The 24,671-nt window shown below is 40.3% G+C and overlaps 1 protein-coding gene across 1 annotated transcript in view; it reads left to right on the forward strand.

Annotated features, from left to right (window-relative positions):
- Positions 1-24,671, forward strand: part of LOC127433066 (splicing regulator ARVCF-like) — a 31,038-nt gene that overhangs the window by 1,703 nt on the left and 4,664 nt on the right. The window contains exons 3-12 of the mRNA XM_051684706.1: positions 6,385-6,510; positions 9,435-9,542; positions 11,469-12,339; positions 13,368-13,551; positions 13,621-13,738; positions 15,082-15,250; positions 17,077-17,094; positions 17,238-17,309; positions 23,148-23,275; positions 23,932-24,082. Coding sequence (XP_051540666.1) covers positions 6,385-6,510; positions 9,435-9,542; positions 11,469-12,339; positions 13,368-13,551; positions 13,621-13,738; positions 15,082-15,250; positions 17,077-17,094; positions 17,238-17,309; positions 23,148-23,275; positions 23,932-24,082 — 1,945 coding nt within the window. The remainder of the gene's footprint in view (positions 1-6,384; positions 6,511-9,434; positions 9,543-11,468; positions 12,340-13,367; positions 13,552-13,620; positions 13,739-15,081; positions 15,251-17,076; positions 17,095-17,237; positions 17,310-23,147; positions 23,276-23,931; positions 24,083-24,671) is intronic.

Raw genomic sequence — 24,671 nt, forward strand, 5'->3', positions numbered from 1 at the left:
GCTTGTGACTGAATCAGAACATTAATGCAGCACAGCGCGTCAGCTGTCACATGCCTTTCAGTTCAAGTGTTGCGATAACATGTTTATGCTGCAGAGATTCTAGGAGCCTTCTAATATTTGACTTACAGCTGTAAGCCGTCGATAATGAGCTGAGAGAATTAACCGTGTAGCGGAGCCTGCGCTGGGCTGCATGCACATCATTTGCAGAAGTTTGTCATGTTTGTGGCGTTCTCGTGGTCGCCCTGCGTCTGTTGCACTTGAGCGCGTCACATCAGACAATTTTTGATGATTTGAGCATTTGAACTGTGCGTCTGTCTGCCTTTAGATCGAGTGCACGAGTGATTGACAGAGGTGACTGATAGATGGGGCTGTTTTCAGGTCAGTTTAGTGCAGTACTATAGGTCTGCAAAACACAATCTTATGAACCACAAAAGCTCCCATGAGCAAATGCCATCTCAGTATCGGTCTAAAGCAGTGGTAGTGTAGTAGTGTCTGAAGAGGTGGGCATACTGTGAATTTATGAAGATATGTATATGTATATACACCAATCAGCCACAACATTAAAACTACTTGCCTAATATTTTGTAGGTCCCCCTCATGCCCACAAAATAGTGCCAACCCGCAGATTATATTCTTCTCACCACAATTGTACAGAGTGGTTATCTGAGTTACCGTAGACTTTATCAGTTCAAACCAGTCTGACCACTCTCTGTTGACCTCTCTCATCAATAAGGCGTTTCCGTCCACAGAACTGCCGCTCACTGGATGTTTTTTGTTTTTGGCACCATTCTGAGTAAATTCTAGAGACTGTTGTGTGTGAAAATCCCAGAAATACTCAAACCAGCCCATTTGACACCAACAATCATGCCACGCTCCAAATCACTGATATAATATTTTTTTCCCCATTCTGATGGTTGATGTGAACATTACCTGAAGCTCCTGACCAGTATCTGCATGATTTTATGCACTGCACTGCTGCCACACGATTGGCTGATTAGATAATCGCATGGATGATTGTTGGTGCCAGACGTAGATTTAAACTCTGCATAAATAAATAAATACACTCAAAACTCAACTCAGCACGTGTATCTTTAACTGTACCTTTGTCATTTCCATCCAGTAATTACTCTGAACAGTTGGACCCGCTGTGTGTGTGTTTCTTGTTATATATGCCACATTCTACATGTCGACATTAAACATGTGCCATTAAATCTTATACTGTTCCATAAAACTGATCAACTGTTGATAAATCAGTGTTGGATTAAAGATATAAATGCTGAATCAATAACACATGTAGTCTTGACTACGATTATACTGTATGTTGAAATGCACAGCATATTTGAGTGCAATGATCATTCGATCACGTCATTCCTAACATCTGCAGAGATCCATATAAGGCTGATGCTGGTTTCCATGGCATCACCATAACAGCACATCTATCCTGATATCTGCTCTGTCAATGATCTGATGCGCTTCATCATGTGCTACTGCTGTATGATTAACATTCAGGACTGCTATAAAGCACCTGATGCTGAGGTCATCACTCAGAGAGATGGAGAGAGATTCACACTGACACACGGAAAGATCCAGTTCACTCAAATACTTGATCCAAGAAAATACCTTCATGTTTACATCTGCAGCAAAACAATCAAATCATTTCCAGCTTAGAAGACCACGTCATCATTATGCAAAAGAGTCCTGAATCTGTTAACATGACAGACAGATTTAACGCTGCATATTGAGTTACTATGGTCCCAAAATCTATTTAAGACACTTAAAAGTGGGGGGGCCTGGTTAGCTCAGCGAGTATTGACGCTGACTACCACACCTGGAGCCAGGTGTTTGAGTTTGAATCCAGGGTGTGCTGAGTGACTCCAGCCAGGTCTCCTAAGCAACCAAATTGGCCCGGTTGCTAGGGAGGGTAGAGTCACATGGGGTAACCTCCTCGTGGTAGCGATTAGTGGTTCTCGCTCTCAATGGGGCGTGTGGTAAGTTGTGTGTGGATCGTGGAGAGTAGCATGAGTCTCCACATGCTGTGAGTCTCCGCGGTGTCATGCACAACGAGTCACGTGATAAGATGCGCGGATTGACGATCTCAGAAGCGGAGGCAACTGAGACTTGTCCTCCACCACCCGGATTGAGGTGAGTAACCGCGCCACCACGAGGACCTACTAAGTAGTGGGAATCGGGCATTCCAAATTGGGGAGAAAAAGGGGATAAAAAAAAACACTTAAAAGTGAAGCGTGTAATTTCTGCAAACAGAACTGCAAAGATAAACATTGCTTTCGAAACAGCTTTCTGAATAGGCCCCCCCATCTGCTGTTGGTCGAACAAACAGATAACCCTGCCCTCAACTCATGCCATTGGTTGAGTCAATAATGTTGTGTCGGGCTGGACGGGTCACGCAAAACAACAGAGGTATTTTTATAGCACCACAGAGACACAGTGTTTACAGATTTCAAGAAAATTAAACTACAAATGGCTTGCTTCCCAAACTGAAATCTCATATTTGGCAATACTGTAAATGCAAAACACATATATAAAATACAGTATATGTTCAATTATGACTTTCACTGATATAAAAAAGTCACATACATACATGCAATATATATTTCAAAATACTACAAAAAATAGCTGTTTTTATGTATGTAACATATTTTCCCAAATACTTGTGTAATTTGAATTTGTGCATACAGTAAATGCTCAAATATATATGAACTATAATATATATATATATATATATATATATATATATGAGAGAGAGAGAGAGAGAGAGAGAGAGAGAGAGAGAGAGAGAGAGAGAGAGAGAGAGAGAGAGAGAGAGCATTCAGGAAGTATTCAGACCCCTTCATTTATTTTTTCACATTTTTTTGCAGACTTATGCTAAAATGTTTAAATTTTTTCCCCCACATTAGTCTACACTCCATACCCCATAATGACAACACAAAAACCAAATTTTTGATAAGAAAATGTATTAAAAAGAGAAAACTGAAATATCACATTGATATAAGTATTCAGACCCTTAACTCAGTACTTAGTTGAAGCACTTTTGGCAGCGATTACAGCCTCGAGTCTTTTTGGGTATGATGCGACCAACTTTGCACACCTGGATTTGGGGATTTTCTGCCATTCTTCGCTGTAGATCCTCTCAAGCTCTGTCAGGTTGGATGGAGACCGTCAGTGGACAGTCATTTTCAGGTCTCTCCAGAGATGTTCGATTGGGTTCAAGTCCGGGTTCTGGCTGGGCCACTCAAGGACTTTCCCAGAGTTATAGTTGTCCCTAAGCCACTCTTGTGTTGTCTTGGCTGTGTGCTTAGGGTCACCGTCCTGTTGGACGGTGAACCTTCGGTCCAGTCTGAGGTCCTGAGCGCTCTGGACCAGGTTTTCATTAAGGATATCTCTGTATTTTGCTGCATTCAGATTTCCTTCAACCCTGACCAGTCCCCAGTCCCTGCTGCTGAAAAACACCTCCACAGCATGATGCTACCACCACCATGCTTCACCGTTGGGATGGTATTGCACAGGTGATGAGCGGTGCCTGGTTTCCTCCAGACATGACACTTAGAATTGAGGCCAAACAGTTCAATCTTCATTTCATCAGACCAGAGAATCTTGTTTCTCACAGTCTGAGAGTCCTTTAGGTGCTTTTTTGTGTGTCTTGCTCTGAGGAGAGGCTTCCGTCTGGTCACTCTGCCATAAAGCCCAGATCAGTGGAGTGTTGCAGTGATGGTTGTCCTTCTGCAAGTTTCTCCCATCTCAACACATGATCTCTGGAGCTCAACCAGAGTCACCATCGGGTTCTTGGTCACCTCTCTTACCAATGCTCTTCTCCCCAATTGCTCAGTTTGGCAGGGCGGCCAGCTCTAGGAAGAATCCTGGTTGTTCCAAACTTCTTCCTTTTAAGAATTATGGAGGCCACTGTGTTCTTGGGAACCTTCAATGCAACCGAAATGTTTTTGTAGCCTTCCCCAGATCTGTGCCTCAACACAATCCTGTCTCTGAGCTCTACAGGTAGTTCCTTTGACCTCATGGCTTGGTTTTTGCTCTGATATGCATTTTCAGCTGTGAGACCTTATATAGACAGGTGTGTGCCTTTCCAAATCACGTCCAATCAATTGAATTTGCCACAGGTGAACATTACATTTGAATGAACGTTACATTTATATAGCGCTTTTCTGACACTACACAAAGTGCTTTGAGAAACAGGGGGTTCGCCACCACCACCAGTGTGCAGAATCCACCTAGATGGTGCGATGGCAGCCATAGTGCACCATTACGCTCACCACACACCAGCTATTGGTGGAGAGGAGAGAGTAGAGTTACAGAGCCAATTAATGGATGGGGATTATTAGGAGGCCATGATTAAGATGGGCCAATGGGGGGAATTTGGCCAGGACACCGGGGTTATACCCCTACTCTTTACGAGAAGTGCCCTTGGATTTTTAATGACCACAGAGAGTCATTAAAAAGGACAGTGCCTTTTTACAGTATAGTATCCCCGTTCACTATACTGGGGCATTGGGACCCATACAGACCACAGGGTGAGCACTTCCTGCTGGCCTCCCTAATACATCTTCCGGCAATAAACTTAGTTTTCCCCAGGAGGTCTCCCATCCAGTTACTGACCAGGCTCAACCCTGCTTAGCTTCAGTGGGCAACCAGTCTTGAGCTACAGGGTGTTTTGGCTGCTGGCATTCATGCCCAGTCAATTAAATTTGCCACAGGTGGTCTCCAATCAAAGTGTAGAAACATCTCAAAGATGATCCAGAGAAATGGGATGCACCTGAGCTAAATTTCAAGTGTCATAGCCAGTGACGTGCACAGACCTTAGAAGGGGTGAAAGGACATGGACAGTGTCTTGAGGTGACATCAGCCAGTTTAAATTAAATTAAATTATGCAGAGCGTATAGCGAAGCCAAAACACAATGTCAGCACAGAAGGATGCGGGGTTGCACAAGGATATATATATATATGTATGTATGTATGTAGTATCTATACATATGTGTGTATAGATACTATATGTATGTATGTATCCCAAGTATTTGAACTCTGAAAAAGTTACACACTTCAGCTTTAAAGGTGAAGTTAATTTTTTGCATGATAAAATACTTCTTGTATCACTGCTTCAAGTCCAGAGTCATCAGTAATCCATTGGTAACTTGACTTCCTGAAGAGTGTAAACACTGTGATGTTTTCAAACTTCAAAACAATCATTTGTTTGTTTGAGCAGCCCGACATGTCAACTTGTGACTCAACTAAAGATGTCAGTTTGGGGCAGTACGATCTGTTTGTTCAACCGATGGCATACAGGCGAGTGTTTGGGAAACCTGTATGAAAACAGCTATTATTTTCACTAATTCTGTTCTATGACACCGTTGGTGCAGAAATTCCACAATTTAGCTTTCAAGTCACACTTAAAAATGTCTGAATGTCACTGCATTCGAAAACAAAATATCAAAGTGTTATTTATTTGAAAGAAATATACCACAAGTACACTTAACAAGCAAAACATTTCACCAAAAGAAGTTTAAGTTGGAACACTGTAAACATCAGATGTAGTGTTGAAAATAGAGACACTTTGTGTTTGTCAGTGTGTTGATCTAATGTTGTGACATTCAGGTTGTATCATAACGATAGCATTTGATTTATTTAATGTCTCTTTTAGTAGTTCCAGAGCAAATGTTTTTTTTATAAAGTGTGTCTCTTGAAAGCAGTGTGATGTGTTTATGAGGCTGTTTTGAAGCTGCTCTCATGTATAATTCACTGATGCTCTGGGAGGAAGTTCTTCAGATTTTTCTTAAGACTGTTTGCAAGCGCCGCTCCTTCAGTCAAGTGAGAATAATTGAGTGAAATTGCCGGAGGTGATTTTATAAGCCTGTATTTTATCACACTTTCATCAAAAGGCTTTGAGTTTGATATCATGGTGCTGTTTAATGTTCCCAAGTTCATCAGGACACTTTAAGAAACACTGCTGTGAACGTGAGATGCAGCTTAAACCAGACCTGCCCAAAACCCATCTAAAACCATCAAACCAGACCAGATTGACCATGTTGGGAGACAAGCTAAGACTAGCAAGCCAGCTTAGGCTGGTTTAAGATTTGTTTTTGTTTGCTTGTTTCATCAGGAGTGCTGGTGTCTCCTCAGTGGTTCTTAACTAGTTTAACCAGCAGGACTTTCTTGGTCAACTAGCTTCACCAGCTAATATTGGTTATGGTCCACCAACTAGACCAGCACTACCTGGACGAGCATGGAAATTTATGTTAGACTAAGCTGGTCTTTTAAGCAGGGATGGTAAACAGAGCAAGTCACAATCTGTGAATACAAGCATTCAGATCACTCCTCTCTTGATTCCCCTCCATGTTCTTGTCTTTGGTCCAAATGAAGCCGGACTCGGAGGAACCACCAGCCGAAAAGGAGCAGACAGAGGAAGCTCTTCCGGCGGACACACCGTCCACAGACGTGTCCACAATCACCTCCAACCCTGGAAGCTCAGAGAATACTGACGCTCATGTACGTTCTGCTCTAGAGGGTTCATCGAAAGATGTCCTTTTATTAAAAATGACTTAATTACTGGGTATTATTATGCAAATGCTATAAATAAAACAAAAGGATTTGAATATTTGGCACTTTTTAAATATCCTTAATTTAGCTAGAGCCAAATAATATCTTTGAAGACTCTGTGAATTAGCTTTTACTATGTTGATGAATTTGCTATTGAGACGGGATGTTGGCGTGGGACATATCGAATGGCTTTAGTTTTGTTTGTTTTTTTAAATAGCCCAGACGAACTCTGCAGATTTCCACAGAATTGTGACATTCAAATTTCTACACATTCCCCACGCCTTGCATGCTTGTTCATTAAATATTTAGGCTAATTTCATGATTTTGTCAGCTATCAATAAGAGTTTTGTACTCACAGCTCCATTTAACACATTTTACTGATTAAATCCCTTCCGTAGAATTCCGTAGATTTTCCCTCAAAATCAGCACAGAAAATGCAAAGAGTTCAGCAACTTCCGTCTAGGCTTATATCACAGATGTGAACCATGATTTGATAGTAATACTTGCTATTGATGCTTGGAAACAGATGGTACTTATATTTAAGTGGAGGGACATTTTCATTTAAGAAAGCATTTTATGTATGATTTTTTTTTTCACCCAAACCATTTAAAGGGATAGTTCACTCAAAAATGAAAATTCCCTCATCATTTATTCACCCTCATGCCATCCCGGATGTGTTTGACTTTCTTCTGCTGAACACAAATGAAGATTTTTAGAAGAATATTTCAGCTCTGTAAGTCCATACAATGCAAGTGAATGGTGACCAGAACTTTGAAGCTCCAAAAAGCACATAAAGGCAGCATAAAAGTAATCCAGACGACTCCAGTGGTTTAATCCATGTCTTCTGAAGTGATGTGATAGATCAATATTTAATTCCTTTTTTCTATAAATTCTCCTCCTGCTCAGTCAACTTTCACTTTCCCATTCTTCATCTTTTGTTTTTGCTGATTTGCATTCTTCATGCACATTGCCCCCTACTGGGCAGGGAGGAGAATTTATTAATAAAAAATGACTTAAATTATGATCTGTTTCTCACCCACACCTATCATATCACTTCTGAATACATGGATTAAACCACTGGAGTCTTATGAATTACTTTTATGTTTCCTTTATGTGGGTTTTGAAGCTTCATAGTTCTAGTCACCATTCACTTGCATTGTATGGACCTACAGAGCTGAAATATTCTTCTAAAAATCTTCATTTGTGTTCTGCAGAAGAAAGAAAGTCATACACATCTGGGATGGCATGAGGGTGAGTAAATGATGAGAGAATTTACATTTTTGGGTGAACTATCACTTAAAGCGCGAACCACGCCCCGCAGTTGTGACAAAACCCTCAGAAACATTTTCATTGGTCAGCTCGATCACAGTGCTGATTGGCTACACAACACTATGCCAAGTGGGATTGTTTTTTTCTGTTAGATACACAAAATACAAAAATGCCAGAGGTACACAAATGGGTATACAAAATTTAAACATTACATACAATTTACAAATTATTAAAACAAACAAACAAAAACCTTAATTGTGCATAATTATTTTTTTCTGTGCACTTGCTTGTGTTAACCAGTGTTCAAATGTCAGATTTTAAATCTATATATATATATATATATATATATATATATATATATATATATATATATATATATATAAACACACACACACACACACACACACAAAAGAGGGGCTGAACACTGAGAAACACTTTTTTTTATGGAAAAAACTCTGCCAACAAAATATATATATATATATATATATATATATATATATATATATATATATATATATATATATAATCATTCTCTTTCAATTCTTTAACTAATTAATAAATTAATAAAGCCTTGCAAACAATATGACAGCAGTCCTAGCCTAGAATTCATAACACGGATTTAATGCGATGAAGATGAATGGGAAAAAAATGGGGGGAAAACCCCTTCAGCATTGAATTCTTCCAAAACCAACAAGTAATTCTGACAAAATGTTATTGAAAACTACCTGCAGGCGTACCTTACTGTTGTCGGCATCGGATCCATTTACGATCTTTCTGAAGTCTGAACTATTCACAGATGACTGCGTGATTGAGATGACCAATGAAAATGTTCCTGAGGGTTTAGTCATGACTGTGGGTGTGGTTTGGGCTTAAGTGGTTTGGGGGGAAAAAATCACGTGCGATTTATACACCATATTCATAATAGCGTCGTCTTTGATTTTTGACAGAATGACAAAGAGGCTGTGAGGGATAGACTTACAGTCTCTTCAACAGGCTGTACTGCAGTTTAAAGTGTTTTTGGGTCATTCCGTGGACAAAATATTTGTTCTTTCCAAGAACATTCAGTAGGCAAAAAAATCATCATATGTGATCCTGGCGCTTAAATCGCTTTATATTGTGCATGCCACTGAGGAGATGGTAAATCAATCTCTCACAGCCTCGTTTTCATTCCCATTAAAAATCAAAGATGCTGCTACTGTGAATAAGGTCTATGCATCTACATGCAAGATGATGTCATCAATATTTTTGGTTTGTTTTCCTAAAAGAGAAAGACTACATTTAAAAGCATATATCTGCTACAGGTTCATTTTGTCAACTTTTAGGAGTACACTAGCATATAGGTTAGCATATAAAAGCCACAAATCTCACATTTTCATTTCACAGGGTCATCAAATATTAATTTTAGTTAGACTTATAATAATAAGTAATAACACAATGATTTAAACACAATTTATAATCAATGACTAATCATTTATTTTGGATTCTTCTGAAAAAAAAAAAAGGTACGTAGTTTATCTAAAACAAAATCTAAAGAGTCTGTTTGTAAATGTGATGGTTATTTGCACCTGATGGGGAAAGTATTGTGTTTTCTGCTTGATTTATAGACTGAGAGTTCAGGCATCGAGATGGAGAAATCGTTAAGTCCTGATACAGAATCGAACCCGCTCAGCACCAGCAGCTCTAATGAACAGGTCGTGTCACCTGGACTGAAGGTGATGATTTGCACTTGGTAAACTCCAAACAGAGCTTTGCCTTCTGCGTATCTTGTGACACTCGTGACTAGAGGTCGACCAATAGTGGGTTTTACCGATACGATAACTAAGGTGGGAAAACAGGCCGATCGATAGTGGATTAATCGGTCGATAGTTTTTTGGGGGGTTTTTCTCCCCTTTTTCTCTCCAATTTGGAATACGCAATACCCAATGCGCTCTAAGTCCTCATGGTGGCATAGTGATTCACCTCAATCCGGGTGGCGGAAGACGAATCTCAGTTGCCTCCGCATCTGAGACCATCAATCCGCGCATCTTATCACGTGGCTTGTTGAGTGCGTTACCGCGGAGACGTAGCGCGTGTGGAGGCTTCACGCTATTCTCCGCGACATACATGCACAACTCACCACGCACCCCACCGAGAGTGAGAACCACATTATAGCGACCACGAGGAGGTTACCCCATGTGACTCTACCCTCCCTAGCAACTGGGCCAATTTGGTTGTTTAGGAGACCTGGCTGGAGTCAATCAGCACGCTCTGGATTCGAACTCGCAACTCCAGGGTTGGAAGTCATCATCGGCCGATAGTTTTTATAATCCACAGCATAAATCAAAACTTTCCACTCAGTGTAAAATAGTGCTTTGCATCATAAAATTAACATGCCCCCATGTTGAATATTTTGTAACAGATTTGACATTGTGCTTTCCCTGGCAATACTTCAATAAAGTATTCCCACACTGGCACCTTCTTCAAAGCCTTTGCCATCTGAAATTAATGAAAATATGAATTTAAATATTACAGGTCAATTGTGTTTGTTGTTCAGCAGTAACATAAAAAACTGCCTTACAAAGCCAAATAACTACTGTATGCTTCATCACTACTGACAATATTATTTATTTAATTTATAAATGAAATCTATGAATGATGTACAAGAAAGGGAGTGAGAAAAAAGACATAGAAATAAAATCAACTTAGGTCGTCTTTTAAAATGTAATTTTAGAATGGCATTGTACAGTATATATATTGCATATCCATGTGTCCTCACATGAACACGTTGTATATTTTCAGGGGTGTAGATTCCAGGGGGGATGGGGGGGAGGTAGCCCCCCCAAATAATCAAAACAAGCAAGTACAACCCCCCTAATATTTATACCATGATCAATGGAAACATGTAAATTCTTCATACCGTAACCCCCCCAATGTTCAAGCCAAATCTATACCCTTGTATATTTTATATAACGATGTGCCCTCACATGAATATTATTTTGTCAGAATGAAGAAACGTTTGGAAAAATGTAGTCCAAAAAAATATAAAATTGAAAACATGCTGTTCATGTGGGCATGCATTCATGTAATGTAATGTGCTCGCACTTGCTCTTCTGAAGCAAGCGATCAGCTGAGCAAAAGCAAAAACTCAGAAATTATGATTTACTACTGATGAATTACTCATGTTAATAACCATTTATTATAATTATTATTATTATTTTATTCAAAATGCCGAATTAAGATGAAAGGTGAGCAGTTTCCATCCTTCGCTTTGTAACATTGTAGTAACCATTCGAACAGCTAATGTTAGGATCCTATGCAGTTGTCCATTAGTTATAAAAAAGTGAATTATCAAACCACCTTCTACTAAATTTGGGTTGTCTTAAATGATTTATTTATTATGCCATGAGTATCTGAAATAATAACGCGTACTATATACATACCTTGACTTTTATTTGTCAATGTTTTAAATCCGCTTTTGAAGTTTCTGTCTCTACGCAAAGGCTAATCACGCGACACAACATACTCCATGCCGAGTCAGTGTTTGTTTTTTATTTAACCCTGTAGAGTGCGCAAACACCCCTCACATGTAAAATAATGCCATGGATGATGGAATCAACTGATGGAATGTGACAGTCGGTTCTCTTCTTCTCCTCATTTAGGAAAGTTCATCATCAGGATTGGATGGCTTTCAAACATTGTGCCCAGACCAAGCGACGGCACCCAATGCATCGAACGAGAAGGACCCGGCTCACCCTGAGCCCAGCTTGACCTCTGACCCAGCTAACGAAAATGCCAAGGATCATTCAGCTGTGTTCAACACTCTCAATAATCACAGCAGCACTTTACTGCATGGATTCCCGTTCCATCCGACTTATTCAAACCTGCCCGCCCGGAACTACGTTCCAGAGAACTGCTTCACGCTGCCGCTACAACGTGACAGCTTCGCCCGAGGTGGGCACACTATGCCAGCCTGTAACGGCGCATCTAAAGGTGAGCAGGACTCTGGCGTAGCCGCTGTCAGCCATCCGATCTTAGGCGGGACTCTCCATTTGAGACCGCCTCTGGATCTCACCGCGGATGATCACCTCGGGCCACTGCCACACCTGTATTTCCAGGATCTGTACAGGATGCAAACGCTCATTCCACAGAAACGTGCCAGCACTGTGAGTCTGGACACGATTCGTAAAGACCCACGTTGGAGAGACCCGAACCTGCGCGAGGTCATCGCCATGTTGAGTCACCCGATGGACCCGGTCAAGTCCAACGCCGCGGCATACCTGCAGCACCTGTGCTACGAGAATGATAATGTCAAGCAAGAGGTCAGGCAGCTCAGAGGAATCCCCATCCTGGTGATGCTCCTCGACCACCCCAAACCAGAAGTACATCGCAAGGCTTGCGGCGCGCTGAGGAACATCTCGTTCGGCAGAGACAATTTCAACAAGGTGGCCATTAAGAATTCCAACGGCATTCCAGCTCTGCTGAGACTCCTGCGGAAGACGAGCGACGTGGAGGTTAGAGAGCTCGTCACAGGTGTGCACAATCCCGTCATTTTGAGAAGTGCACAAACCCTGATGGAGCTGGTATGACCAGTATCTGCTGTGTTTTAGAGACTGGTGTGCTGGTACTCCTCTGGTTTGTGCATCATTCTGAATTGAATTGAGAATGCCTTTTAAACGTCTCACTTTTAATTAGGGCTGGGCGATATATCGAATATTCATGATATAGTTGAAATGATTTTGCTGATGATATAAAATAAATCATTAGGTTTCATAAAGAGCATCAGTTGAATAATTTCCCAACTCTCCAGGGCCGCACAATTAATCAAAATAACATCAGAATGGCAATATGGTCATATGTGATTATTAAACTGGAAAAGCTGTAAACATAGTTTGTGTGCGCTTCAGAATAATCAGTCAATGTGCTGTTCTGTGCATGCACAGGGGTCATGAGCTCGCAGTTTTAGCTCTTTTAGAGCAGTTCACGTGCATTTTGAAAGAAAAAGACTGCATGTTCAAGCATTCGCACAATTCCAAACATCTGTTATCGCTACAAGTTATTTTACAAATCTACAAACACAGCACAGTATAACAGAAAAAGAGTATACCAGATGCAGAACATTGTAAAAGTCTGTTTTTATAATTAAATTAGAAAATATAATGACAATAACTATAACTTTAGTATAATGACAATTTTAAAGCCAATTATTTAATTTGATAACATGTTGAAGAACTATTTTTCTCACATAGTAAAAATGGCTCTTTTAACAAGCTGCATTTATATTTACAAACGGCGGTCCATCGCAAAGGTTTTTTTTATCATATTTGGGGGTTCTTTGCATTAAAAAGTTTGAAAACCCCTAATAGAAGACACAGAACATACAGGCTTTGCTGGTAAACAGAATTGCTATGATAGATCAGCCCGGGCCATCATGGAATTCCATCATGGAACAGCATGAGGGTCTAATCCGGTCTTTCCAGCAGTGAAGTTTGATCTTCTCTTGTAATGTTTCTTCAGTCATTCTGACGACCCTCATTAAAGATCTGCCCGTTGTTCATCAGGAACCCTGTGGAATCTCTCCTCGCATGAGCCTCTGAAGATGATGGTCATAAACCACGGACTGCAGACACTCACAGAGGAGATCATCATTCCACACTCGGGTTTGAGGGGCGACCCCAATGACCCCGCAAGACCTGGAGATCCAGAGTGGAACACGGTCTTCAAGAATACGTCCGGATGTTTGAGGTTTGTCTGTAGCTCATTTCTCTTTGAATGCAGTTTCAGAGATGTTCACTCTCAGTCGTGTGTTTGCAGGAACGTGAGTTCAGACGGTGCTGATGCACGTCAGAGACTGCGTGAGTGTGAGGGACTCGTGGACGCTCTGCTACATGCGCTTTATTCTGCTGTTGCCAAGAGAGACATAAATAACAAAGTAAGAATTGAAGTAGATATTCAGGTCACGACACACTAGCACACCTGCAGCGGATCTGATCATGAACTAGAAACAGCAAACAAATTGAGAGAGAAGCAAAATAATGTACTGCCAACTGCATTGATTGGTCTTTTAAAGAGACAGTTCACACATAAATGAAAATTCTGTCATCATTTACTCACCCTCATGTTGTTCCAAACCTGTATGACTGACTCTCTTCTGTGGAACACTAAAGGAAATGTTGAGCAGTATGTTCACACTGCTCTTTCCCTAAAATATACATTGATGATGGTTTGAAAAAAGGACAAAAACATTATAAAAGTATCTTAAAAGTGGTCCATATGATCTTTTGTGTAATATTCCAAGTCATCTGAAGCAATATGATAGCTTTGTGTGAGGAATCAATTCAAAAAGTGATGCATGAATGATGTCAGTGATGCTGTATTTGTCTCATATTTGACCACGATGTGCCAAATTAAAACCTGTGTAAAGTCTAATGGGTTTGGAATGACAAGAGGGAATATGGTTTATTCCCGGGTTTTAGCAGAAAGTGGCATTCTGAAATGTCATGTAAACTAAAACGCTGGTTTCCTTACGCTGTTTAAGGGGTTAAGAGAAAGTGGTTTAACACACCTAGGTTTCTCCTGGAGAACTCTGCTTATTGTGGTCATGTAAACGCATAAGTGGCGTTCTGATGGGTGTTTGAAGAGTGCGCATGTGCGTGAACAGACCGCATATCTAACGTCATAGGATGGAGCCCAGCAACATGTCAACACAGCGGAAAGAATTCAACATTTCTGGGAGTACTGTGGGAAAAGCACACTTTAAACTATACCCATTTATAAACACCACTGTGAAATATTGACAGTCCCTCACGTTCGTGTATATGCACTCAAGTACACCGGGGGAATCCCAGAGTTTTATGTAAGAGGGAAACCCCACTATTGCAGCGCAATTCTGCTGCAGGTCGCGATAGAAAGTGAAAGGAAACAAACATGGCAACAACTCTGGAATATCTGGAAATAAAGTAAAACAACAGAGAATGGCAAAGTATGTATAGTATACAGGAGTAAAGAGAAAACCGATAACACAGCTCATGCAAACCCACACACCGATTTCAAGCCTAAACCAGCTTTCTCACAAGAAACGGCTTTCTGGTGTCGTAGTCAGTGATGACAGATTTTTAATCTTTTACATATATTTACTCTTCTATTATAGGTTACAGAGTCTGCGCTATATCTGCATTTTGTTCAGTGCATTTGATATTAAGGTTTGTAATTTTTTCCTGCAATTTTTTTTGTGTTTTTCAAATGTACACCTGTGTTTCTCACACGTTTTTGCAGTCGGTGGAGAACTGCGTTTGTATTCTGCGGAACCTCTCCTACCACGTACACAAGGAGGTGCCTGGAGCCGAAAAATGTCATATGCAAGAAGCCAATCACACTGTGAAATCAGGCGGCCCCTACAAGAAGAAAGAGGAGTCAGACTGCTTCAGTGGACGCACAACCAAAGGTCTGACATTTACTGAATCAATGGCGATTCATTCACAAACATTTGTGCTATTACCTGGTGGAATAAACATCTTGCTACTGCCCGAGGAAAGCAGGCGGTAAACTGAAGTTTATTTAAAAGAGATGTTTGTTTACATTTTCTATCATAAATGGCAGCAGTTATTCATCAAATAATGTTCAATGATGTTGAAGAGCGTTAAAACATGCGTACATCCAGATGCCTGATATAATCAAGTGCACTTGGAATGTTAAAGAGATGATTCAGGTACATTCTGTACAGTCCAGATCATCCTCTGCTATAAAGTACTCAGAACTGACCTGCAAGATCGTAATTGCACCATACAAATTACGTTCAGTACAGATTTTGTGGACGCATTTGCGTCATATCCTGATCTGCATTATTTCTTTAGTGAATCGAGTGCTCTTACTGTTTTATTTCTTACCAGCACAGCGCATGCAAATAAAGTTGTTTAGTATGTTTAAATTCAGAATATATCATGCATTAGTCGACAATAATGTCCTGAAAGTCATAGTACACTTTCAATAGCCATTTCTTAATCTGGATTGGTAATAAGATATTGTAGCTGTTGCGGTCGAAATTATAGGCCGGCCGATAGTGGATTTTGCCGATACCGATAACTAAGGTGGTGGAAAAGGTTGATAACCGATTAATCGGCTGATTGTTTTTAAAATTGATTAATAGAAGGATTAATTAAAAATGTCTTAATCTTTGCCTATGACAGGCACAGACACTGAGGCTACAAGAGTCCAAAATAAATACAATAAAATCCCAATAATAACCAGAAAAAATTTAGATTTGGTGCACAGGGGGCCTGGGTATCTCAGCTGAGTATTGACGCTGCCTATCGTGAGCTCCAATCCAGGGCATGCTGAGTGACTCCAGCCAGGTCTCCTAAGCAACCAAAATTGGCCCGGTTGCTAGGGAGGGTAGAGTCACATGGGGCAACCTCCTCGTGGTCGCTATAATGTGGTTCTCGCTCTCGGTGGGGCGTGTGGCGAGTTGTGCGTGGATGCCGCGGAGAATAGCGTGAAGCCTCCACACGCGCTTTGTCTCCACGGTAACGCGCTCAACAAGCCACGATATAAGATGCGCGGATTGACGGTCTCAGACGTGGAGGCAACTGAGATTCGTCCTCCGCCACCCGGATTGAGGCGAGTCACTACGCCACCACGAGGACTTAGAGCGCATTGGGAATTGGGTATTCCAAATTGGGGAGAAAAGGGAGAAAATAAAAAAAGAAGAAAAAATTTGGTGCACACCGTGGGACTTTTAACTATAAACAAGCCCAAAACACACATGGGACTCTTATTTTGAAATGATGGAGACTTGTCGTTACGATACTCTATATTTAAGTATTTACCAAATTAAGCTTTTTATAGCCTATATATTCACCAGACGAGCTTTAATGAGGAATGAGGTTTATTATTATTCACAGGATTTGAAGTTCGAGACATACAGTATACAGTATGTTCTGAAGGAGCACGTTTTCATATAGTCAGATTTTTTGTTGCATGCCCTCGCTTCAATTTAGAACACTTGATTATCTAATCAAAATAACAAAATATGCATTAAAGTGAGCGTGAATATATGGATGAATATTTTCAATGATGAAAGCTTGAGGAACACGGAGGAATACATTTTTGACAATAACCGATAGTTCCATCTGTCTGCATCGATTAATCGGTAAAACTGATATGTGGATTTAGCTCTATTTGAAGTGTGATGTACTCCACTGCATGCATGTGTGTGTGCTTTAAACAATGTCTGTTTTGTGTTTCATGTCTGCTGTTGCGGTCTATCTGCAGAAGAATGGTTTCATCAGTGTAAGTGTGTCTTTAGTTTATCTGATTCTGTAGAGAGTTGTGAAACATTGATGCAGTTATTCTAGTCACACACACACACACTAGACAACATCTGCTGTTGTTGATTGACATGAGTGTGTGTGTGTGTGTTGTGTGTTCTTCAGGCAAACAACATGCAGTGAGTGAGAAGAAGACCAGCGGTGCCGATCTGCCCAAGAGGAGTTCACCCATGAAAGGTGCAGCGTTTGATTTCATTTACATCCAGCCAAATTTCACCCTCCAACCATCATCCATTCTCCATTTACAATCTAACATGTAAATGCATAAATAAATTAACATTTTCTCTCTTTAATCGCACACTTTATGCACCTAATGTGATATTAAACAAATAACCATATAAGCAAGTTTTGTTAACGTTCGACAGGTCTTCTTCAGGACAACATTGCGTTTGTGTTCTGGATTGGCTTTTATGATTATTTACGAATATATTATATGCACATTTTGTTTGATGAAGGACATTGTAGTGTGCAAATAATTTTGTTCACTTGTTCTGTAACCATGTTTGTTTATTTTCATATTTAGGGTGTATTTACCCACCCTTAGGCCACATCCACACTAATACGTCTTCGTTTGAAAACACACCTTTTTCTCTTAATTTTGGCCTTCCTTCCACACTGCAACATGATCACACAGGAAGTCGGCATGCTGTTTCTGAAAGTTCCGGTACCCTGGGATCGGCAACAGTATGCTGACTCACTAACATGCCCTATCTCCCACTGGACATATTTAGAACGGCTCAACAACAGTTACTTTCCCTCGTGACACGTGGTTGCGTCAGTTGCATGGGAGACAAGAGTTCAATCCCCAATCAAAAGAGGAAGTAATCACGTTTGTATAAACAATCACGAGTGTGATAAGAAGGTTGCATTTTTGTCCTTAACATTGCACTTTGTCTCTACTAATGATTAAAGTTAGATTTTGGTTGGAGGGTAGATTAAATAAAATAAGCATTTCTCTTCACTGTTTTACACCCTGTTCAGCTGAAAACAATTATTTTTACAACTGGCTTCTGGCGACCTCTCCTGGATATAAATGGATGTCACACTTGTTTATATGCTCTGAAACACTTACCGCTTTAGCCTCTGGAGGCAGAGTTTTCAAATTCGGTCAATGTATACCGATTTCGGCTGAAGAAAAATTGGCACACACTTGCCGAATTTTATGTGAGATCAGGCTGCATACTGAAATGCCGTTTTTGTCAGCGAAAATTTAGCTTTTTGAAAACACTCTGTCAAGTGGATAAATTTGAAAGCGCCGTCTTCCCGTTGTAGTATGGACAGGGAAAACGGAGATATCTGAAAACGATGACGTATTTGTTGTCACAGTCATGTGATCCATTCAACCCAAACAATCAAGATTGCAGCCCATGTTATAGCAGTGCTGTTGTGCCTGATATTCACTTTAATAGCGTTGTTAAAGATAATGTTACTTTGTGCAACATTCCCATTGCATTCCTTCAAAGATGACAGGAAGTTTACTTGGATTGGTGTCTGGTGACGGAACATGAGGACAATTGCATTTCAGACCGTACGTGCAACGGCGATTTTCACATGCGCAGTAAGAGCACTTAAGCATTTTCATACGTTTCAGTGTGGATGAGCAACTTTTAGAAAATGCTTGAAAACGCCAGTGTGGATGGAGAGCGTTTCGAAAACAAAAACATATATTTATTTATATATTTATTTTTATTTATCCCCTTTTCTCCCAATTTGGAATGCCCAATTCCCACTACTTAGTAGGTCCTTGTGGTGGCGCGGTTACTCACCTCAATCCGGGTGGCGGAGGACAAGTCTCAGTTGCCTCCGCTTCTGAGACCGTCATTCCGCGCATCTTATCACGTGACTCGTTGTGCATGACACCGCGGAGACTCACAGCATGTGGAGGCTCATGCTACTCTCCACGATCCACACACAACTCACCACACGCCCCATTGAGAGTGAGAACCACTAATCATGACCACGAGAATGTTACACCATGTGACTCTACCCTCCCTAGCAACCGGGCTATGATGAGGAGGAGGGCTAATCAGCCGAGGAGAGGGATAAATGCAGCAGAACGTGGCAGTTCGGGAGAGAGAGAGCCACATTCAGCTGCAGTGTGTGTCTTTTTAAGTTCTTATTAAATATAATTTTGACTGCTCAGCCGGTTCCCGCCTCCTCCTTTCCCAACCTTAACCTTGTTACATTGGTGCCGAAGCCCGGGAAGGAGGAGGGATGCGCTGTCGTGGAGTCCTTGCCACTGCCATCCACCCAAAGGAGCAGCTGTGACATGGAGGAATGGCCGCCATCCACGAGGGGAGGACTGGCTTGCTGCTGGCCTCCTGGAGCAGTGGAGCTGCTGCCAGGGGCGGAGGAGTTCCCTACCGGCCGCCAAAACGCGGAGGGGCGTTCCATCCGCCAGGGGTCGGAGGACTCGCTCTGGTCAGCCCGTGGAGGAGCGGCTGTTGTCCGCCAGAGGGTGGAGGAGTGATCGAGGACCAGGTGACGGCGTGTCTGGGAAACCGGCGAGCTAGTTTTTTTTCTCTCTCTCCTCTCTCTCTCTCACTGTCGCTCTGCCTTGCCCTTTCCCTTTCCCTCTCCTCTTTTTTGTTTTTGTTTAGTTTTTTCCCTCCCCTCATCCTCCTCCCCAGCTCTAGAAAGGTGGGGAAAAGCCCCCCCCACCCCCCACCCCCTTTTCCGGGGGTTTTCCGGCCTAAGGTAAAGGAGGGAGGAGTGTGACAAGGAGGAGGGCCCAGTAGGGCTAATCTGCCGAGGAGAGGGATAAATGCAGTGGAATGCGGCAGTTCGGGAGAGAGAGAGCCACATGCAGCTGCAGTGTGTGCGTTTGTGTTTATGTTGTGTGTCTTTTTGTTTAAGTTCTTATTAAATATTATTTTGACTGTTCAGCTGGTTCCCGCCTCCTCCTTTCCCAACCTAAACCATGTTACACGGGCCAATTTGGTTGCTTAGGAGACCTGGCTGGAGTCACTCAGCATGCCCTGGATTCGAACACGCGACTCCAGGGGTGATAGTCAGCGTCAATACTTGCTGAGATACCCAGGCCCCCGAAAACGCTGTTATCAAATGTATCCGGATTTATGTGGCCGTTGCCTTAGACACTGGAGTGGGCAGAGCATAATTCCTCATGCACCTATTGACCTGTTTCATGTGAACTGCGCTGCCATGCTTGTGACCATAAATTCCAAATACATTCAATGTGCTAACAGTAGGCTAACTTCTAAAAAGTGGCTAATACTTCAGTCTATTCATTATTATTTCAGGAGCTCAGATTTTTCACAACAAGGACAGTATGTACAGTATATTTATATGTTTGATACATGTTTACATTACAAAATGTTTATCATTTTGTTTAAATGTTTGAATATTTAATTAAAGTTTGGTCTGTACAGTTTGACACACTTTTTGTCCATTTTGCACGTCATCATCAACTAAAAGATGATTTTCGTCGACTAAAATGTTATGTCTTTTTCATCAGAGTAAAACTGACTAAAATGAATGAAATTGACATGACAAAATACTGACTACTTTTAAAGGACATTTTCATCTGAAGACTAAAACTGTGACTAAAACTAAAAACTGTGAAAACATCAATTGCATTTGAACCATAAAGTGTGCAAGCCTCTTCTGTTATAGTTGATGCCATTTTTGGCCTTTTATACAAACACTGTATTGGCTCAAAAATATGCAAAATAATAATAATTATTATTTTTGATTTTCATTTATTGTGTACAATTTACAACAAAGTTTTGTACCAGTTCAAAGAAAGACAGTAGTGAAAATACAAGATTCAAGATAGGATAGCTTTACACAGTGGAGGACAAAATATACAAAATTATTAATATGATAAAGGCTGAATAGAAAAATGTGCAATTTTGTAAATGCATAAACAACTGCGGAAGTGTGATTTATCAACAAACACTAATGTATTCATTATATTACCAAGTGTCAAATACTGAAAGTTTGATTGCGTGCACAAATGTTTTTTCCCTCTCTGTTATTAAAAGTTGGCAAGTCAGTTTTGCTGTCCTAACTGTGTATGACTATATGGTTATTTGCATTTTATTATTTGATTTAAGCATTGTTTTTTCCTGCTGTCGGTGACCCGATCACATCAGAGCACATCTGAGACCCATTTTTCACCACTCATCAGTTGTGCATGCCGGTCGCAGGAAGATCAGATAAATGATTGAATAACGCTGGAGATTAAATTGATCTTTGGGTCTTGAGCGCACTGGTGGCGTGTTAAAGCGTTCTCTGCCAGATCACAGTGTTGCGTGTTTCACTGTGTGAGAGATTGACGTGGATGAAAGTGTTGTGTGCAGAGCGAAATACTTTGTACTTGAAGACAACACAACTGTAATTTCATGTAACTGGGTCACAAAGTCTGAGAATGACAAAATCACCAAACCAACACACTGTTTTCTCAGTCCTACTGTGATTTTTTTACCCTCTTGCATGACACCAGACTGAGCAATAAACCATTTGCTCATTTTCAGAGCAGCGTTTTCTGTGCATCATTAGAAATCATGTCGAAATTAAAAACAAAATTCTACAAAAATTAACCAAAGAGATTTTTTGCTCTGTAAATGTTTTATAAATTGTAAAGTATGTATATGTAATTGGTTGAACTGCTTTTGATTTATGTACTGTAATTCAGTAAAAACTACTTTATATATTACAGTAATGAGAATCTGGAGGAGTCATTTTATTAAAATAATGTAAAAAAGTAGGCTTCATTTTCATTATACAAAATATAATTTCTCTTCATTAAGACTTTTCACAACAAGTCATATAGCAAATGATGTACAGAAAATATTGCTGTGAAAATAATGCGCTGTCTAATGATAATACCGGCACCATATTTCACACCAAAATCAAATGATCATACAGTATGTTTGACCTTGAGATTCACCCTTATAGAGTTTGATGCATATAAAATGTAGCATCACTGTTGTGTGTGTTTGTTTGAGTAAAACAAGCAACAGAAAAGTATAAAGCTCTCTCCACAGGAGTGATGTATTGTGTGACTCTTGAGAGGGAGAATAAAAGACACTTTTGCAGTTGTTTTTAAGTGTGACATTAGTGTTTAAATCAAGCATCACTGTTACTATTGCTCAGAGAGATTTAAACAAATTCTGACCCCAAAGAAAGTGTAAAAATGTAGTTCTTACCAGATTTATTCAATGTCTGCTTAAAGCAGTCAACTAAACCAGAGGTCCCTGGCACAATTTATTTATTTTTGATAGTGAAATACATACTGTAAATGATGATAAAAGCCAAAATATTACATGCCGTTGATCAATATTTACAGAGTAGTCCATTATTTTGCACACATTTGGTTTTCGATATTTGCAAATGTGTAAAAGTTAGCAATTAACACGTGGAGCTACATTGAGAGCCCCATATCTCTGAGATTCAACCATGTAGGGCGTTAAAAATGAAAATACAGTCAGAAAAGTTTGTTCTGAAGCAGAATGTAAAAGGATATTAAGATTTCTTTAATTCTTCTGGAGTTACAGGCACTCCAACTTTGGAAAAACAGCAAAAAAAAAAAGTTTTTTTTCCCATTTCTGGACATATAATGCAACAAGAGGTGCTGAAGTCAACTGATTTTAGCAATAGATCTACCCATCTCTGTGTAAAAATAAAACAATGATGCTCACACCTTCTTAAGGTTATTTTTTTTACCTGTAGTTTTGCTCCAAAATCATAGATATGAAAGATAGCCATTTTGACTCTTCTCTACAAAATGATGGATTACTCAGTAAATATTGATCATTAGCATTTAATATTTTGGCTTTCATCATCATTTGTTTATCTTCCTTCAGAAGATAAAATAAATATGACGAAATAATACATTTCAGCCATGGAAGTTTATAAAAATGTATTTATTTTGACAAGGAATAACCCAGCAGCCTGTTCAAATGTCAAACATTCCCATGAAACGTGTGTTCTCATGCATCATGAATGTTAACGGAGGCTCAGATGTTTGTGGATCTGTGGCTGTTTCTGCAGGCCTGGAGCTTCTGTACCAGCCGGAGGTGGTGCGACTTTACCTGTCACTCCTCAAACTGAGCCAGAACCACAACACGCTGGAGGCCGCGGCCGGAGCGCTTCAGAACCTTTCTGCTGGACACTGGGCCGTGAGTGGAGAGAGAATGTTGACTTATAGAGTAGTCTCAGACAACATGCCCCCGGACTCGCCCACAGTCAGTTCACTGACTGTCTGATGTATGTTGCATACAAAACTGGAAAGCACTTTCTTGATCTGGCAAGCTCTAATCTGATTAGCTGGATTCATGCAACTTTGGGGAGGAACAGCTTGTGGATAATTAGTTTATTCACTTGCAACAATAAAACACGTAACTTTGAAATTTGTATTCTTTGTATTGAGCCAAGAGGTCAGTGTGTGATGTTTTGATCTTCTATTGGTCACGCGTCCTCTCGTCATATGGATTCGCAGCTCAGAGTTCACCAAACTCGCTATTTCTTCACGTGAGCTTGTGTTTTCAGATGCGTTTTAATGGGAGTGAATGGAGTAACTACGCTGCACGCGAACAGTCCATGCATAATGTGCTGATTTTTTCACCTTCACTTCTTGCCTTTGTGACTTAGTGATTATGTTCGTACTTTGTTAAAAAATAAAAATAAGCTATGATGTGGAACAGACTTTATACAGTAAGTCTGACGGTGTGAGACTACTCTAGTTAGCTCTTTACTCATGAGACTCATTTATACTACATTATTAAGAAGAAAAGCCTGAATTTAAGGCTCATAATAAATGTCTTTCTTTTCTCAGTGGTCCAATTATATCCGAGCGACTGTGCGTAAGGAGAAAGGTCTGCCGGTGCTCGTCGAGTTGCTTCATTCTGATGAGGATAAAGTGGTGCGAGCGATCGCCATCGCACTGAGAAATCTCGCCATCGACCACAAAAACAAAGATCTCATTGGTAAGATCAGACCTTACACTGCAAAAAAACGTTTCTTGTATTTTTGTCGTGTGTTTCAGTAAAAAAAATAACTAAACATAGTTAAAACTGATTTGTTTTTTTATTGGCATAAAACTCACTAAATTACAGAGCTCGTTTAGAGGACAGGGCAGGATTTATACATTTTTTTAAAATAGTTTTGCAAGCCCTTGCAATAGTTTTGAGTTCCCTCACAATACATTTACCATGGTTTTATTACAGTAACCATATTTTAACCATGATAGTCATAGTGAAACCATAGTAATAATAATACAGTAATAAAAATCATAATTTCATAGTAATTATGGTTTTACTACATATAGTTTAACTATGGTAACTGTAGTAAAACATGACTTTACTATAGCAGTAACCGTGACAGTCCCATGTTTTGCTTTGTTTTTGGCAGAAACATGGTTTTACTACAGTAACATTGTCTACTGTAACACTGTAACCATATAGTAACCATGGTTTTACTATAGTAACATTGTCTACTGTAACACTGTAACCATATAGTAACCATGGTTTTACTACAGTAACATTGTCTACTGTAACACTGTAACCATATAGTAAC

This window comes from Myxocyprinus asiaticus, chromosome 42 (assembly GCF_019703515.2).
Source record: "Myxocyprinus asiaticus isolate MX2 ecotype Aquarium Trade chromosome 42, UBuf_Myxa_2, whole genome shotgun sequence".
Taxonomy (NCBI): Eukaryota; Metazoa; Chordata; class Actinopteri; order Cypriniformes; family Catostomidae; genus Myxocyprinus; species Myxocyprinus asiaticus.